The 20,045-nt window shown below is 35.4% G+C and overlaps 1 protein-coding gene across 1 annotated transcript; it reads right to left on the minus strand.

The window, feature by feature from the left end:
• Positions 1 to 9,297: 9,297 nt before the first annotated feature.
• LOC132609199 (protein TIFY 5A-like) lies at positions 9,298 to 12,270 on the minus strand. The gene is made up of 3 exons (XM_060323069.1): positions 12,056 to 12,270; positions 11,606 to 11,705; positions 9,298 to 9,675 (listed from the first exon to the last, which is right to left on the minus strand). The coding sequence occupies exons 1-3, from the start codon at positions 12,145 to 12,147 to the stop codon at positions 9,484 to 9,486; spliced, it is 384 nt and encodes a 127-aa protein (XP_060179052.1). The 5' UTR covers positions 12,148 to 12,270; the 3' UTR covers positions 9,298 to 9,483.
• Between the last annotated feature and the right edge of the window lie 7,775 nt (positions 12,271 to 20,045).

Raw genomic sequence — 20,045 nt, forward strand, 5'->3', positions numbered from 1 at the left:
ATGTCATTCGGGTTGACTAATGCCCCGGCTGTATTTATGAACTTGATGAACAACATATTCAGGCCTCTCTTGGATCTGTTTGTGATCGTATTTATCGATGATATTCTGGTGTATTCTCGCACGGAATCGGAACATGCAGATCATTTGAGGATTGTTCTAGGCATTCTTCGAGCCCGAAAATTATTGCGAAATTTTCAAAGTGCGAGTTTTGGCTAAATGCGGTGACATTTCTAGGCCATGTTATTTCCGATGATGGTATTCGAGTTGATACTCAAAAAATTGAGGCAGTGAAAACTTGGCCAAGGCCTACGACGCCCACAGAAGTTCGTAGTTTCCTGGGTTTGGCTGGATATTATAGGAGATTTGTAGAGGGCTTTTCATCTATCTCAGCCCCATTGACGAAACTAACCTAGAAGGCGGCTAAATTCCAATGGAACGATGCTTGTGAGCGTAGTTTCCAAGAGTTGAAAGACAGGTTAACTTCAGCTCCAGTTTTAACACTTCCAGAAGGATCAGATGGTTACGTGGTGTATTGCGATGCTTCGGGTGTCGAATTAGGATGTGTATTGATGCAGCATGATAAGGTTGTTGCATACGCTTTGAGACAATTGCGGAAGCATGAAAAGAATTACCCCACACATGATCTCGAATTGGCTGCAGTCATTCATGCCTTAAAGATGTGGAGACATTACTTGTACGGTGTGCACGTGGATATCTATACAGATCACAAAAGTCTTCAATACATTTTCAAGCAGAAGGAGTTGAACCTGCGGCAGAGGCGGTGGTTAGAATTGTTAAAAGATTATGATGTGAATATTTTATACCACCCCGGAAAGGAAAATGTAGTAGCCGATGCACTTAGCCGCCGATCGATGGGCAGTTTATGTGGAGTCCCTCCGGAAAGGAGAGAAATGGTTCAAGAAATACATCGGTTGGCTAATCTTGGAGTGCGTGTGCTTGATGCGGGTGAGGCAGGTACTAGTATCAAAGATTTTATAGTTTCGTCCTTGGTTATGGAAGTGAAAGAACGGCAACGCGAAGATCCTCATTTATGTCATTATAGAGACGTATCTCGCGGAAAAGAAAACTCTTCGTTTGAAGTTTCTAGTGATGGGGTTCTCAGATACCGAGGGAGATTATACGTGCCGAATGTGGCAGACCTGCGCCGACGAATCTTAGCAGAAGCAGATTGTACTCGGTATTCTATTCACCTAGGTGCGACCAAAATGTATCATGTTCTAAAGATAATGTATTGGTGGGATGGTATGAAAAGGGATATAGCGGAATTCGTAGCTCAATGCCCAAATTGCCAACAAGTGAAAGTTGAGCATCAGAAGCCAAGAGGCTTATTGCAGGCTATGGAAATACCTACTTGGAAATGGGACGTGATCAACATGGATTTCATTGTGGGATTGCCTCGTTCTCGTGGTAAGTATGATTCGATATGGGTAATCGTGGATAGGTTGACGAAAGCAGCCCATTTTCTTCCAGTCAAAACGACGTACACAGCAGAGGACTATGCAAGGCTATATCTCAAGGAAATCGTGCGGCTCCATGGCATACCATTGTCTATTATCACAGACAGGGGAGCACAGTTTACAGCTAAGTTCTGGAAGTCTTTTCAAGAAGGTTTGGGCACGCAAGTGAAATTTAGCACAGCATTCCATCCACAGACTGATGGACAAGCCGAGCGTACCATTCAAACTTTAGAAGATATGCTCCGGGCGTGTGTGTTAGATTTTGGCGGAAGCTGGGATGATCATTTACCCCTCATTGAATTTTCATATAACAACAGCTATCATTCTAGTATACAAATGGCTCCATACGAAGCGTTATATGGAAGGAAATATAGATCTCCAATTGGATGGTTCGAAGTAGGAGAAGCACAATTAGTGGGCCCTGAATTGGTCCAACAAGCAATAGAAAAGGTCAAGGTGATTCGAGATCGGTTGTTGACAGCCCAAAGTCGCCAAAAGTCCTATGCGGACAACCGCCGACGAGATTTGGAGTTTCAGATTCATGATTGGGTGTTCTTGAAAGTGTCGCCAATGAAGGGGGTGATGAGATTTGGCAAGAAAGGGAAACTAAGTCCGAGGTATATCGGACCCTACAAAATCATCCGCAAGGTGGGACAGGTAGCCTATGAACTAGAGTTGCCTTCAGAGCTTGAATCAATCCATCCAGTCTTTCATGTTTCAATGCTCCGCAAGTGTGTCGGAGATCCCACAAAGATTGTCCCTGTAGATGATGTGCAAATAACGGAAAAGCTAACCTATGAAGAAGAGCCCATTGCCATCTTGGATAGGCAAGTGAGGAAGCTTCGGAACAAGGAGGTAGCGTCGATCAAAGTCTTGTGGAGAAACAATAATCGGGAAGAAATGACTTGGGAAGTGGAAGGGAAGATGAAGTCCAAGTATCCACACTTATTCCAAACCCCGGGAGAGACCCAAGATGAAACACCGGCAATACAAGGTATGTATACTTTATTTTATGTTTTGGGGTCGTGTGTGGCCATAGATATGTTGCTATTGTAATGTAGCCCTGTGTGGCGATGATATTATGGGTTGCTGTGATAGGTTGGTAGTGCCAAGTTACAGGGGGAACTCTGGCGAAATTTTTATAGAATCTCGAGTGTTCAACATTCGAGGACGAATGTTCCAAAAGGGGGGAAGAGTGTTACACCTCGGAAAAATCCCCCGAACATGCACAGTGAATAGGCTAACAGATGACGTAGCGTATATGATGTTTTGAAGAGTAAGAAAGGGGTATTAGATGACCCTCAACGAGGTTTCAAAAGCATACGACGCAAGGAAAGAAAGTTGTTGAGGAAAGGGGACCATATGTTGTGTATCGGACAAAGAATAACGAGTAACGAATTGGTGATGGATAATGATGCCTTAGAGAAGTGTAATTATGTCCCTAAGATTGGTGTTGAGATGTTAAGCAAGTGCCAAGAAGGTTCCATAAGGATCGGAGATCAAACGAGACAACGAGAACGAAAACGGAACCACTGGGCATTATACGGTCCAACCTACGGACCGTATAAATTGTACGGGCCGTATAATTGGCCGTATAATTGGCCAAGGGTAAGACCAGCCTCTGGACCAGATGTACACCAGTACATACGGTCCGTATAAATAGTACGGACCGTATGTTGGTCCGTATAACTGGTCTCGGCCAGCTTTTAAGTTAAGTGAAGGGGTTCTTTTTCCATTTCATATTTCATTACACTCCCTCTCCTCTCTCCAAGAAAGCACTAGAACATTCTCCACACCCTCCAAGCACAAAAATACCAAGGAAATGAAGGGTCAATAACACCCAATCCATGAATCAAAGTGTGTGAAAATTCAAGAAAAACTCATCTTCTTCAAGGAATCCAAGAAAGAGTGAAGTGGGGTTTTGGTGCTATAGAGGTATTCTCTTCCAAGGCTTGTTCAGCCATCATCCAAGGTGAGTTTTATGATTATTCCATGTTGCTTAAGGTATTGTAAAGCTAAAATGCATGAATTTTAGCAAAACATAAAAAATGGACCATTACTGAGTGAATAGTGACATAATTGGGAGATAGCTTGATTGAACCATGAATGTTGTTATACTATGATTATGAATGCGTTGTAAATGACATGTGGACCACGAGATAAGGATGATATATGAGAAAATACGTTAGCGAACCCAAAACCATAAATGTGGGAAAATAGAGAGAAATGGTGGATTTTGCCAAATGTGATCGAATGATGATTGTAACTTGATATATTATGGTTGTTGTTGATAGTGTTGGGAGTTGAAATGGAACACGGGAAAAGTAGTATAAACAAAGGAAGTGCAGTCCAATTTTCTTTAGAAATAGTGACGCGTTCTTATAGTCCATTAACGAACGATAATTTGAATTCCCTTATGAAGGTAACGACGCGATATTGAAGAAGAGCAAGTGAACGAGATTTAGCTAAGCAACCAAGGTATGTGAGGCTAGTCCTTTCCTTCTAATGGCATGAATCTCTTAGCTTTAATCCCTATTCCTTTCCTGAGCTCTCACCTTCTAAGAAGTTAAAATCTTATGCCTATGAATGCCTATATGAGATAAGCTATACGATATAAGGATGTTATTCCTTTCCTACACTCACCTTATGTACTAGTCCTTTCAAGGTGAGGCAGAATGTCCATAATGGTTCCATAATGTAACCGGGGGATTACGACCTTACGTCACCTCGATAGGATAAAGTTGATCTTGAGCCTTATATACATATCATTATAAGATGAGTATTTTATGATGACCATATTATTATGAGTATTTTGCATTGAGCATGTCATGAGCATTTTACACCGTGCCTAGTTGGTCGGGCAGTCACCGCCAAGGCGGGCAGCTATACGGAGACACCATGACCTCCGGGCATGGGCAGACACCAGTAGTGGGCGGCATGAGATGGTACCTCGGACGCGGGAGGCCTGGACGCGGGCTACTATTATTGATTATCACACCGTTCCGATATGAACGGGCAGCTGTGTATGATGCATATATGTCATGATGATGAGTATGAGTAAGACAACATGCATTATTTCTTTTATGATCAGTAGTCAGATCCAGATGTTTATGTTGATGCTTCTCTATATTATTGATGTATTCTTTCACTGTTTATGCCTCTCATACTCAGTACAATGTTCGTACTGACGTCCTTTTTTCTTTGGACGCTGTGTTCATGCCCACAGGTAGACAGGGAGGAGATATTGCTCCGGAGTCTTAGATCTTCCAGTTGATTGAAAGCCCTCCATTGTTCCGGAGGTGCCTATGATGATATTTTTGTGTAATTGTATATGTTATCCATAGAGGCTCGTAGATACTCGTTGTGGGTTGTATGGTCTCATGGCAGGGTTATTTTGTATGTATGTACATATGTATACACATTATTTCGCTAGCCTAAAGGGCTCATGTATATATAATACTTTGTTCCCAAATGAAAAGCGAATTTTCTTATAAATTGAATATAAATTGGATAATTGAATGATGATGAGTCTAAAGGGTAGTAACATGAGCGGTGCTCGGCGGTTAACCCCGGGTACCCGTCGCGGCCCCTAGTCGGGTCGTGACAATACACTTCGCATACGAAACCTAGATACTCCCTTCTTCCAAATACACCAAATATAACAACCTCAACACAATCTCAACATCAACTACTACCCATACAACAAGACTTTAGCTCAAAAACACATTAACAACATGGCTCAAAGAAAATTACAACTCAACATAGTTGAACCTTCCCTCAAACTTCTTTCCTTCCAAACCTAGCATAATCATCACCTAAACTTATAAATAGGAAAATAATATGGAATATTACCTTAAGAACTCAAGAAAACTTCACTATCAAGATTACTTTACCTTGAAGTATCCTCCAAATCTACTACAAAGTGGAGAAATAAGCTTCAACAACACTTTGGAAACTGTAGGCACTTGATCTTCTCTTTTAATCCTTGATTTCACTTAGGGATTGATTAGTTATGTTGGAGGTTTTTTTTAGAAGTGTTAGAGGTCAGGAGAAATGAGGAAAATGAGACAAAATCAGGAGGCTATGATATATATAAAAAAGAGAGCTGCCATCGACTTTGATCTATGTTGGCATAACTTTGATCTATGTTGGCATATGCCTCGCAGATGACCTCACAGACCATTTCCAGAAACTTCCTCATTGCTGGGCTCTCATATGCGACCATGATCTGCGACGCAGATAGCCATCTGCAACCAGATCATGCCTTACACTTCCCGAACTTCGTCAAAATGTATCTTCTTCAATTCGTATGATCTCGAACATTTAGGTACCCACTTATAACTCATATACAACCATTCCGCAACCTTTTAGTAAATTCATAAACCTTCGACTCATATTAGTTTACTTACGACACAAACGACGCGAAATTTTACGAGGTTTAACACTTTTAGCTTTCATTCAAAAATTTATTTGATCGACCATTAATTGTATATGATGAGATAACTCCTGGTGATGGAGGTTTGCATATAAGGAATTGTAGTGTCATTTGGCCACTCCTACTGTTGTTCCTGGCACCAGAGATTGTTGTGGCTCCTGGAGATGAAGACGATGATGATGGTGAAAGTTGATTACCAAGATGCTGATGAGGACAATGTCGAGGAAGATGATACTAAAGCGGATCCGTCAGATGCCAATCAAGGAGAGAAAATTGTGTCTTCTCCTGATAATACAGTTAAGGTCATTGTTGATAGGTGGATGCCTTTCAAGTCAACAGCTCTTGATGTTGCTCAAATTTACTGCCTGCGAGAGAGATTAGCTAAAGCCATTTTATTTAAAGTAATTTCTTCTATTCTGCATTGTTTTATAGAGAAAACCTCCTGCAGCAAAGTAACAAACATTGAGTTCGATTTATAGATGTCGGACCAAACTAAGAAATTCGTTATTTGGTATCTACTTTCAATTGCCAAAATCAAACTTTGAAAATACCTAATTTAATCCCAATGCCCAATTGAATTGAAATCTGATCCGACCCGCTTATTTGCTAACACTAGCATGCTTACTTTTTTTTTTTAACCCCCTTAATGGATTTCCTGCCTCCGCCATTGAGCAGCCACCATTTGGTTTACATTCTTTTATGCAGATGCATATTAAATGTGTTACACAAAGATTCAATTTTTGGCCCGCACAGAAAAAAGGTAAAAACATGCATGATATATAATTTATCAACAATTTTGCAGTAAAAGAGCTCAAAAATTGGTTAAAAAATTTGTTGTTTGTAACTGACTTTCAAAGTTTACTTCTGATTCAAGTAATGATAATTCGGCAGAAATAATTAGAATACTTGAGTATTTAAAATATACAAATACTTGGGAAATTCTATTAATAGTTTTCACTACTAAAACATTACTATTTTTCCACTGAAATTTTCCACTAAAAAATGTTTAGTGACTACTTCCACTGATTGTCGGTGAGAAAAATAAATAAAATAGTAGTGTTTTCACATGAGATAATCAGAAAGTTTTTCTGTATTTCAATGAAAACTTGTTTCCCACCATTTATTTTCCCAATGAGTTGTGAGTTTTACTTTAATTTATCTCCAGGACAAAAATGAATTTGAGAGGAATATTTTGACATTAAACTTTAGAGAGAATAGAGTTTAGTTGTCTTATTCCTGTTAACCTCAAAACATAATAATAGTTAGTATGGTTACCCTCAGGAGAGAAGTTTCAGATGGTAACAGTAGAGAGCCCGTTGGATTGGCTTATAAGTTGCTGAAAATAGCTTATAAGCTGTTTTCAGTTTTTTTTAGTGTTTGGTTGGTCAGCTTAAAATTATTTTGTGCTTAAAATAAGCTCAAAAAAATAATTAGGCCTGTTTGATTTAGTTTATCTAAAGCGACTTATAAGCTGTAATAAGTTGGGCTACCTCAATTTTTTATTTTTTTTTATTTACAAGCTATTTTTAATTTATAAGCTATTTTTTTTTTAAGCCTATCCAAACAGGCTCTAGGACGGTTCGTAGGCCCAATCTCAATATTAAGGATATGTGGGATCATCTGATTGGGCACATATATTTGGAGTTTGTTGATATTCCACAGTTGGTGAAGAAGAAAGTCACTGACAGTGGCTTTGACTCTAGTGATGTCATTAGGACATAGGTTGGCAAGGGCACCAACACCTATCCAATTATCCTAGCAAAAGCTGCATTTGACTTTCTGGATTTTTCATATCATGCGAAGCTCAATCTTATTTTTGATATTCATCAGATTCTTTCGATCATGAGAGAAATAATTAGCAGTGCTCTTTCTTATCAAAAAGTGCTTCCTAGTGCAGTACTTAGCCTTAAGAAAGGTGGACCACAGGGAGGGGTAAGTTTTAAATCTCCACCATCTTTTCATGGCGAAGGTGTTACTAATTTTTTCGATGCCTCTAACACCTATGCCACCCTCTTCATTAAGGAAATACATGTTTTTCCATGAGCCCCAATAATGCCTTTGTTTGTCGTCCCCATTAGACCCCCAAAAATATTGCAAAGTGTTTCTCCAACTGATTTAGGATCCCTTTTGGAAATCTCATAGCAATCAGGATCTATATAGGAAGGGACAATAGTAAAACATGGTTAATGAAGATAATCTTACCCCCAATGGAAAGGAGTTTACTTGCCAATCATTTAGCCTTTTAACTATCCTAGCTAATATAGGGTCAAAGTACTCAATTTTCTTCTTTCCAGTATAAATAGGGCATCCAAGGTAGTCGAAAGAGAAATCTTTATTTTTGAAACCACTGACATCAATAATCCTATTAACCTTGTGAACATCTATTTTGGGAGAGGTAAGAAAGAATACTCTGGTCTTAATTGACCAACTGAGCAGAAATCTTTTCATGATTATGCAAACATTTCATAATAAGCTTCAATGATTTAGTGTTACCACCGGTAAAAGTAACAATGTCATCTGCATATGCCAAATCACTGATGGAAGGACCATTATTGCTTATGGAGTTGGAGTTAACTTGTCATTAAGATTGACATTGTTAAGAATTCTACTAAGAACTTCAGCACCTACTATAAATAGAGAGGATGAGAGAGAATCACTTTGTTTCGGACCTTGGAATAAAATAAAGAAATCCAGACTATGGCCATTCATAATCGGTACTAGACATCCAAGATAAGATTTCAGATGAGATCAATCCAGCCTTTTGAAAAACTAAATTTTCTAAGAATTGCCACTATGAAGTTCTAATCCATCCTATCTTACGCCTTGGCCGTATATTACTTGATTACTACATTATACTCTATGTTGTGGTTAGAGATGCCATGAACAATCTCCTGGGAAGCAACACATTTTAATTTCTTTAATCGATCTCTCTTTTAACAAATCACAAATCATCTTGGGAAGCAAACAGTTTAGCCTCCAAGCTAAGATTTTTTAAATGATTTTGCTTTAGAAATTGCTCAAGCTAATAGGTCTCATCTCTGTAAAACTAGTAGGTCACTCAACTTTAGAAACAAGTTTGGAAAAAAATTGGCTAGACTGGTCTTTAAAGAGATCCTGAATAAAGAGGGTAATAATCTAAGAGTCAAGTGTCAATTTACAAAACAGTTTACTCGGTTCTATTATAGAATTAATCCAAAACCTTGAGTAACAATGAGGGGAATGAATTCCAAAACGACACAACGATCTGTGGGACCTGAAATTATATTTTTCGTTTAACAAACGTGTTGTTCATTTCTATGTTTTTGCTTGCTTCGAATACAGAAAGATAGCAAAATCAAGTCTTGCTCACCACATAATTGATATTCTTCTACTAAAGAGAGAAAATGAGAAAAATTTGTATTTCCATATTTGTAAAAATAAGTGATATACTTGTGTTGTATTTGCTGAAATCCACTTATCAAAAAACTATTCCTTTCTAGCTCTCACAGATACAATTAAATAGTCATACCGAAATACAAAATATATGTACAAATAATGGAACTAAATTAAGGCAAAGTTCATCACTAGAAGCTAGTGATGATGATACGGTGAAGTTGATTGAATTCTGTTTTTTCTCTTCTGTAGAAATCTTTGTAGAGATCTCTTCATAAAAAGACCAGTTTGACGTTGTAACAATGGCGATGACGGCTCTGGAATTGGTGATAGAATCTTCTTTGTTTTCCCCTCCATTTCTTTACTTGCAAGATATATTATAGCTTTTGCCTGCATTTAGGAAAAGAAATAAATTAGGATTTTTGACAAAACAACTCATTTATTATTAGAAATATGTTGCTGTTTTCACTGAGAAAATTGTAGTAAGACTACGTAAAAGGCATACTATTTAAAGAATGATCTTGAATTATAGAAAATGTGGCACACTGTAGGTATGGAAACATTACAAAATGATTTCTTCCCTCTTTCTCTCAAATTAAACGGACACACTAAAATCGTTTGTACGAAGGTGCTTCGATTTTGCTAAAAGAAAGATTTGTTGAAAAATAGAATCAATCAATTGTTTGGACTGTTAATAATTTTTTTAAATTAAAACGAGTTGTAGACGGGTAAAGAGAAATGGTTTGGATGAAAATAAACTCGAGTTTCATATTTATTAATGAGAAATACTTAGCATTCATTGAACGGCAATTTGTGGATAAAAAATACGAATCCCCAATCTTAGTATTGAACAAACTCGTCGAAGATGAAATTGATTTTTTTTATGTCCACAATCTTTTTGGATCAAATGGAATTTGATCTTTTAGTAATTAAGAAAAAGTAAAGACATGCATATTTTTAATCAAATTCATTAATACACATGTTTCTCTAATGGACACTTTGAAAGCTTGATCAATTCAGATTCATCAAAAAAACATTGCTCCTTATTACGGTTTTTTCCATTTTCAGACTCGAGAACCACCTTTCCCCACCCAAAAGGAAAGTACAAAGGAAGGATAACCTCCCGTACCTTTCTTAATTGGGTGGGAACTTATTTGTGAGAATTTTAATTTCATGAAATTTCAGTTCAATAATCTTTTAAGTATCAAATTAGATCACCTTCCATATGGACCATGAAGATAGGACTAGTTAGGGGTGTACAAAGTAAATCGACAAACCGCATCAAACCGATAAATTGAGTTAAACCTAGAAAAAAACTCGACTAGTGGTTTGGTTTAGCTAAAACCAAACCAAACCAAACCGACCCGACATTACGTGTATTCGATTTTTAAAATATTTTATACATAAAAATATTTATTTATAATATAATTTGTAAATATTTCCTAAATTTTTTCATAGTTTTTGTCTTTTATTATATTATTTTAAGCTTGAACTTAGAATTTTGAATGTCAATAAGTTTTATACCCATGGATGTTAGTAACTCAAATAAAGTCCAAACCAAGACCAACTCAACAGTAATGCTAACAAAAGAAATTCAATTCTAACATTAGGAATGATAGTAATGTTGGATATCTACTCTTTAGTTTTGCATAATTGGTTTAGAGCGTAAAAATACATAGCTTAATTTTTCCTTTGTCATGTAATTAATTTTTATTAGTTGTACTTATTTTAGCATAACTTAGTATGTAGATTAAGTCATTTTCTTTATGGCTTATTAATTAGCAATACTTATTTTAACCGATTTTATTATCTTTTTTGTTGAATATTTTAATACGATGTCATCACCCATCTCACATTTTGTGTTATTTTCTTAAGAAACACCTTAGTTATATAGTTTTATCTTACTAGGACTAAATAAATATTTGAAGTAAAAGTTATATGTTTTGTATGAAGACTTTTTCGGAAAAACGAAAAATCCGAAAAAACCCGAAGTTGCAAAATCCAAATTTTATTAATTGGTTTGGTTTATAAATTTAAAAATCCGACGCATTTAGTTTGATTTGGTATTTGAAAAATCTGAACCAATCCGGTCGATGTACAACCCCGACACTTGTAACAAAAAGACAAAATTCTACAAATACTTGCAATTCGGCCGACACGGTAAGATGATTTCCTTTAGTAATTACTAACAACACATGCATGCATAGTCAATTAGCCATGATAGAGTGACCTAAGGGTGCACAGAAGGTCCCATACACCACCCAAAAAAAAATATATATATAGAAAATAAAAAGAGAAAAAAAACTGGAGACAGACATACCTGAAGCTCAGTAGCGTCAGAAATCACAAGTTTTCCATTGTGAAATATGGTTAGCTGCTGTTGCGCTTGCTTCTCTAATTCTGTGCTTTCTTTATCCTCCCTATAGTAAAGAAAAACAAATATATACTCAGTACCTTATGCATATAATTACTGATCATTGTAGTCCATAATGAATAAGAAAAGGAGGAAATCTTAAAACTTTCAAAACCTCAAAATGTAGTAAACAGTGGCGAAGCCAGTAATTTTGCTAAGAATTTTGAAGATTTAATATATAACTATAAGAAATAATGTTTGACCTATATACATTATCATTTTCTATATACAAATATTATTTTCCGCCAAATGATGATCAATATATAATTTTCTAATAATTCAATTGATCACCCTTTAATCTATGTAGCTACACCACTATAGTAAATCAACATTATTTTAATGGAGAGAGAGACTTACATTGAGAAGCAAGGGGTTGTGCAATTCTTAGGCGAAAAAGGTGAAAGAGAAGGAGCCATAAGCCTGAGTTCCAAGTTACAATTTCTTCTCATCTTCTTCAAAATATGGGAATGAATGAATGGAGCAGGAAGAGAAAGAATCAACTAAAAAAGATTAAGATCAAGATTTATTTAGAAGTTTGGATCAAGTTTTTATATGAAGAGAGAATGAAGAAGAAAGTAGACATTGAATGAATATATACAAGATGGTTTTCTTTGATAGTGGGGTGGGTGGGTCCACTAATTAAGGATGGCATTAAGAAAAAGTAAAAGCCACGTTTTAAATACAGCAGTACTATAGTTGTTGATAAAATAGATACTTTGAAAACCAAAACCGCCGCTTTCATAAGAAGGTGTAAAAAGACATGTTTACTAAGATGACAGCTGCCATGTAAAGAAGCATGTGATAAATGAGATTTTCCTCATGGAATATCATTTTCAGTTCTTCTATACTTTGCCTCTACGTTTCTTCTGCAGTTAATGCTAGTTTCTGTATTTATTAGAGTGTATCATGCACGCGTATCAGTCGGCTCACGATCTTATTTATTTTAGAGTTTAGGTTTTGTACTACTACAAGTAGCGTGAGTAATTTTTACACTATCAGAATAAAACATGTGATGTGGTTGTAAAGAATAAAATTCGTGTCGAAAAAAATAATTAAGATTGAAAAATATTTCAACAATAGTAGTACTCTCTATGAATCCTCTTATTCTTCTTTTCTAAAATAAATTCAAGGTTCTATGAGCTTGATCTTGAATTTTGATAGATTTAAATTTGAATTCAAGAGCTTGATTTTGATCATAAATTGTATTCTTGAACTTATGAATTTGATTCATTCCTTGGGAACACTTTGATGACCGCCACAAATAGTAAACATGTCATGATCTATTGGCTCTTTTTTAATTTGACTTGGTGTGCCACATCATCTAACACATAGCTCTAAATTGGCTTCCAGACAGAGGCAGACCCAGGATTTGAAGACTGTTGAGGCACCATTATCTTAAGTCTTAACATAGACACTAGCTAAACTACCAATGACTATTGTGATCTAATACCTAGACTTTAACACTGTTGAACCAACTTACATAGATCAGTGGTCAAAGTTGTGCAAACTCTATGAATGGTTGCAGAATTGATCCTGGGTATCTCATTTGTGCAGTCTAATTTTTGGGGTAAAAGCACATTATTCGGTGCAAAAGAAAATTATTAACAAACTATATCCAAGGGAGGCCACTATCTGGGGAATCGATCTTGGGTATGGGCTGTGGGAAGTGAAGGCTTCAGCCAGTGCCAAATGCTCTTATGTGTATGGTAGTGCATAGTGTGTGTACATATCTATATATATATATATATATATATATATTACCATGTGGGCCCTCCTCTGCTTCCAAGATAAGATAGCATCTTTTACATAACAACGTGTGATCATCATTTATAGCCCAACAAAATTAAAATATTAACTAAATTCATATTTATTGAATTTAAATAATTTATCAAAATAGATTAGCCAAACTTATTTATTGAACTAATATATCTTGAATTTAATATAATTCAAGTTATTTTATGAATCAATGTCCGATAACATTTAAAATGATTATAATGGTAATATTGTGAAATGTACGCAAGATAATAATTATTGTAATGACATGCCTTATTATAATCTCTCCATTCCATGTTTGTGAATCTATTTGATTAGACACGGAGTTTAAACAAAGAAATATTTTTCAACTTTTTGTCTCAAATATACTAAAATATTTGTGTGGCAATAAGACCTTTGAAATTTGTAGTTTGAAACATGTCATAATACTTGTGTGGCTATAAACACTTATCCTTAAGAATAAAATGAGATGTTTTAAATTGAGTTGTTTCAAGTTTAGAAATAGGTCATATTCTTTTTTAAACAGATTAAACTAAAATAGGTTCACATATATTGAAATAGATGTAGTAGTTCTATATACTGTCAATGTATGTAATTAAGTTAGATGAGTGTGAATTATGTGCTTTGATAGAGTAAGAAATATTTACAAAATCAAGTCACTTTAGAATAAAATTTTTAGGATGAGTATTAATTGGTAACCTAACATGCAACGTGCAAGTTAAATTACACTGGTAGTGTAAGAAATTCTTAATGTTGTTACTCTATGTATAACTTAAATCCTTTATTGAATCTATTTATTTATGAGACTGATTTACGCACTGTCGATGTAAAACAATATCTAAACAATCAAGTTATTTCTACAGTATTATATATAATTACAGGTAAATTTCTATATTAAGTATATTGGTAACCTGATAAAAAATAGTAACTAACATGATAAAATATACTTCCTCTGTTTTAATTTGTTGATATGGTTTTGACTTGACACGTAGTTTAAGATAGTACAGAAGATTTTTCAATATTGTGGTTATTAACTAATTTAAAGATATGTAGAATGTATCAAAATGCTCTCTAATCCTGTGAAATGTGGAAAGTTGAAATTAAAGAGTTAGCAAAAAGGAAAAGAGTCATTCTTTTTTAATCGGACTAAAAAGAAAAGTAACACAAACAAATCAAAATAGAGGAATCAGTAATAGGTTTAATTAAAATAATAATACACAAATTCTACACCGGATGCAGTATATTTTCTTTCTTTCTTCTTTCTTTTTTTATGCTCAAAACCACCCCAGTTGGTGGTACTTTATTAATAAAAAGGCAATCTGTACAATCAAAGACAAAAGAAAGGGAAAAAGAAAAGACAGAATGTGAAACTAATGCTAAGATTACACATAATCCTAATAACACTATAAGAGAAAAATTACTTTCCAAGGGCATTGACTTGTATCCATTGTTCACACCTTCAAGTCTCATAGGTGGAATGGATCAAAGTCTCTTGAAGAATTCTTCAGACATTCTTGGTTATGATAATCTCGTCATGCAGTGTTTGTTCTGCAATCACCTAGCATGTGTAGAAATAAACCAGATCATATGAACCACTGATAATACTGCATCATGCAGAATGTGAAGCAATGCACTTGTAAGACAGGTTCTAATCATGTGAATCCTCAATAAGCATTCCTTTAGCCTTGTATTTGCTGTTGTATTCAGTAACAAACAATGTGAACTTCCCACCAAACATAGCAGTTCCTTCAGCAGATTGAACAATCAAGTTAATACCACACACTGAATGCAAAGCTATGTTCAGTTTTATCCTTTCCCAGCATTGAATGTATTATATTGTTTGCCTTGCGTGTGAACTGAATCTAAAGTTAGGAGTGTAGCGGGTGTTGGGAATTTCTAAGTTTAACCGGTTCGCACATACCTCATAAAAGGAGGGAGGTGTCCCAGGGAAGTACGGTTGAGAATCGTACCGGGAAAGTCGGAAAAACACTCCAACCACTTAATGGTGCTCTAAAGGATATATTTTAGAGTCGCCGCCTAATTTTTAGAAAATTAGGAAAACCAGTTCAAAAAAGGTTCATTTAAAAGCTATTTAAAAGAAACCTAATCTACCAAAGTCTGGGTAAGTGTTCTGGTGATCCCCCGGGAAAGGTGTTCGGCACCCCAGTATTAAAGATCCGCTCAATTGCGGTTTACCTACGGGTTCTAATAGTTTACCTTATGGTTATAAATTGTTTTGGAAAAAATTGCTTAAGTCTAGATTTCCACAATAAAAGGGTGTCATTTACATGCAAAAGTTCATTTTAAGAAATCATCGAAGTATAATTCCGCTCAAAATTTGAGCATGGGTGTCGGACTTGAACACCTAAGCTAATACTCGAAGGCTCTTAGCCTAGGTAGGACTCCACGTAAATCCACCCAAAAAATTTAAGTTATGAAAATAGTTTTAACATATATATACCATACTTCATCATGATATGTTATTCATTTTTATCAATTATATTCTTTATTAATCCAAATTTTAATCCGTTTCATATGTATTTTCCCAAGTTCGAATGTTCAAAATCAATCCATAAGTTTTAGAGTGGTCCAAAACGGTCTCGGGCAGTTCAGTTCCCCAAAGTTCTAGTAATGTCAAATTAGCCCAGTAATTTTCCCAAATCCAACGTTATAAGTCCAAAAATGTCTCGGTCTATCTTTAATTTCATACATGAGTTAAATTTTAAAAGAGATCAGTTTTTAGCGACTCTAAATTGTATGACAATCATATAAGAGTTCCAACATATTGAATTTAAAGGCACAAATATGAATTTAAATTGCATAAAGTAAAAGTAAAGATTTTGGGCCGACCAAGCCCAAACGAAGGTATTATGCATGTTTGTCCCTAAGTCCATACGTATGCTCCATTTCGCTCCAAATCCATTCGACTCGATCTAGATACAACGGGTTTGGGTGGACAAGGATATAAATGGGTATACATAACATTAGAATACATCCATAAATTAAACTAAGTACAAGAATTAAAAAGCTATAATAATTATTACAATGCCAAAAATAAAATTATAACATTATTGGGCCAAGCCCATATATAATAACTAACAGTATCAACTACGAGATAATGATATGACCCGGATGTGAGAAATGAGATGCAGGCCCAAAACAATAATGACAATGGCCCAAGAGGAAATACCCAGAAATTTCTGAGTGTCAAAAGTCATTATATACATGATATATACCCAATATACACCTAATGGAGAGCAGAACCATAGTGGCATACCCATATACACTCAATATACACCTCAACTTAATCACTTCAGTTCCCAGAAATCAAAACTAGAACAGGACTAGGGTTAGGAAATATTGAGCAAGTTAAGCTTGCTACAAGTACAATAGTTTTCCGAAGATTTGACAGTATGTCTGTAGTAGTGTGAAAGTTTTTCCGAGTTGAGTAGCTTGGCTAGGAAGCTAGCCCATTTTGTAGGAAAAACTTTCATATCTATGATCTTTCAAACTGTCCGACTAACTTGACAAGCCATCCTTCGGGTTGTTGAAGTCAGGTTTGTGGAAAGCCATCCTTCGGGATGTTGAAGCCCAGTCCTACTATGTAAGAAAACTATTGTGCTTGCAGTCTAGCCGTCTTGCTTGCCATTTCCCCGCCCTCTACACACTCATGAAATTTCATTTTTAACCAAAACTTTAGACATGTAATTGGTTTTAAAGGGCATAGGAGGTTTATGAATGTCAACAAGGCTAATCAGTGATCCACAACACCCAAAGGAGCTACTATAATTCATTTAGATTCAATCTGAGGTCTCAACACTAATCCCGGGATGCAAACAGAGGTCTAGAGAGGTGTCAAGTTACCAAGTCAAGTAAGGCAAAGTATTGGAAAGTTGCAAGTAACACAGAAGCCACAACAGCAGGAACATAGAAACAATAGAGTATTCATGGTGATAGGGGCAAACAACAATGCAGGGAAAGGATGGGGCATGTCAAATCAAGCCAAAGAAAACAAGACATGGCATAGATCCTATACTGGTTCCCAGTTTTATAAATCAAAATCCAATAAGGCAAAGTGAAGGACCAAGCTAGTTCTGAAGTACAAGGGTCATGATACTCAATCCTAGGCTAAAAAATAGACACAATAAACATGGTTCAGTTTCAATGAGCAAACAGGGACAAACAACACATGAGGCAGTAATCAAATTAATCAGGTAAATAGTAAAGGGATGGGATATCGCAAAATAGGAATCGCACTTAGTCTCTCTAAGGCAGTTTTAATGTTGTCCTAGCCTTCCCATACTTAGTTTTAGTGACCTATGTGAAAAACAATCCCAAACAAACTGTGACTCTACACTAGTGTAAGGAGCACAAGTCACAAAGAGCATACTTTATGAATATAACAAGCAAGTAGAACATAGGAGAATTATCAAGCATTCAGAGACAAGATCAAAGCAATCAACCTATTAGCCATTCCCAGTCCCTCATATTCCAATTTTAAGACAAGAAACCAAGTTCTTTACACTTTCCTATCTTCTATCTCTTCTAATAGTTCCTAAAACAAGATCAACAAATGCACACAATGCATACAAGATTCAGAACACTTAAAATCTTCAAAGATCAACAAGATAAGCTAAAAGTCTTTCAGGTTCTTATTTAAAGCAAATTATCAATCTAGACAGTCTCAGAACTCACTGAAATTGGCTCAAGAAAATCATTTTTATCTTCATATACTTTGCAGGATTTAGAAGTGACAAAACAAGGCAACAACCAAAGCAGAACAGTCATAAAACACACAAGCATTCTTCTTATGGTTTTAAAAGTCATATAGCCAAAACAGGAAACCAAGTTTTATTTTAAAGGTTTTCAGAATTATCAAGGTTCACTATTTCCATAGCAGTACTCAAAATCTAGATAACAAATCCTTTTAAGAAAGATCTTCAATAAGCCAGTTTTAAAGGAGTTTGAAGAAATCATTTTTCTACAAGACTACTTGACAGGTTTTAAATATAGCAGTCTTAAAGGTGTGGTAACAGGTTTATCATAAACAAGACAAGCAAATATTAGACTTAGACACCTTCTAGTTTAAGATAGGTAGACTACCCAGAATCAAACAAGACACATCTCAGAATATTTAAGCCATTATTTGCTAGATTTTAATCACTAGAAACAAGTGAAAGGAAAACCATCTCATTTTAATCTCAGAACAGTTTTAGGCAAGAAATGAAATATCTACTTTTAGAACTAATTTTTTAACCTTAAAAGCCTTTGAAACCCATTTCATAAACTCTGAACCATGACAAGCAAGTCTTGACTCATATTCTTCATACCAGGGTCCAAACAACTAAGATAATCAACTTCAAGAAATCAAAAGGAGCTACAACAAACCAGAAATCTTTAAAATTCAATGAAACAGTAACAACATGCCTAGAACTAGAGAGATCCACACCTCAACAACTTTCAATAAAACACAGATCTTAACAGAAAGTCACATATCCAGTTTTCATCTAAAAAATTTCAATATAATAGTGAACTACAAACTAAAACAAACCCTTCTTTACAGCTTTTGGCCATTTAAACATCAATTCCATCCAATCAACACTAAAATAACAACATTATAACACAAATATCTTACTGAACAGTTCATAAGCAGGTTGTAACCAGTGGAACAATATACTGTGGACATAAGACAAACTATTCCCTATATTCTTTAAGTATTTTCAAATAATAACCGCAACTAATCACCACTAGAATCCCCAAAATCTTCATAATATCAACACCATAACATCATAATTAGCCTTAATATCTATATAAAACAGTCACCAAAACAACTTCAAACAATCATAAACACATATCAATACATGTAAGTGAACTAGAATAGGATATAAATAGGATAGAATAGAGATATTACCTTTTTATAGGGCAACCTAAGGATCGAAAGAGGGGTTGAATCACAAACTTCCACAGCAACACCCAAAAAATCTCAAATAGCCCTTTTGTTCTTGAATTTTTAAAGGTAATAGTAGTGTTTTTGTATGATATCAATATAGTGGTGTAGTAATAATGGATTTTTAAACAATATAGTAGTAATATAAAAGTAGGATAGGAAGATCAATGTGACAATCGAACCCTAACTGTTCTAAGAGAGAATTTTAGGAATCGAAATCAGACCCCCCAAAAATGTCACAATCCTATTCTATTTATAGCATGATAGTCTCAACCCTAAGGACAAAAATGTCCCAAAATGAAACCAGATTTCCCCGCCAATTCCACAACAAATTCAAATTTCAGTAAAGGATAACCAAAATTCTAAGCAGGTCTATACCTATTGTACCTTATCCAATCAAAATTTTCACATAAATCACAATATACAACTCAAAATCTAACTAATTGTACCCGAAAAATGTAAATAAAATTAGAAAATACTAAGATAGTATGCCTAGTCATCAATAAAACAAGATTACCAACTCATAACGGTACAACAGTACAAAACAAGATGAAATCCCCCCAAATTCGTACCCAACCATGAATCTATTTAGAAAGTTTCCCCTCAGGTTCCTTCATTGAGTGTTTA

Source organism: Lycium barbarum, chromosome 9 (genome assembly GCF_019175385.1).
Source record: "Lycium barbarum isolate Lr01 chromosome 9, ASM1917538v2, whole genome shotgun sequence".
NCBI classification, from domain to species: domain Eukaryota; kingdom Viridiplantae; phylum Streptophyta; class Magnoliopsida; order Solanales; family Solanaceae; genus Lycium; species Lycium barbarum.

Coding starts and splice junctions, on each gene's coding strand:
- LOC132609199 (XM_060323069.1), bottom strand. CDS start 12,147: ATGAGAAGAAATTGTAACTTGGAACTCAGGCTTATGGCTCCTTCTCTT. Junction 11,706..12,055: donor ACAACCCCTTGCTTCTCAAT/GTAAGTCTCTCT, acceptor TCTTTACTATAG/GGAGGATAAAGAAAGCACAG. Junction 9,676..11,605: donor CTGACGCTACTGAGCTTCAG/GTATGTCTGTCT, acceptor TCCTAAATGCAG/GCAAAAGCTATAATATATCT.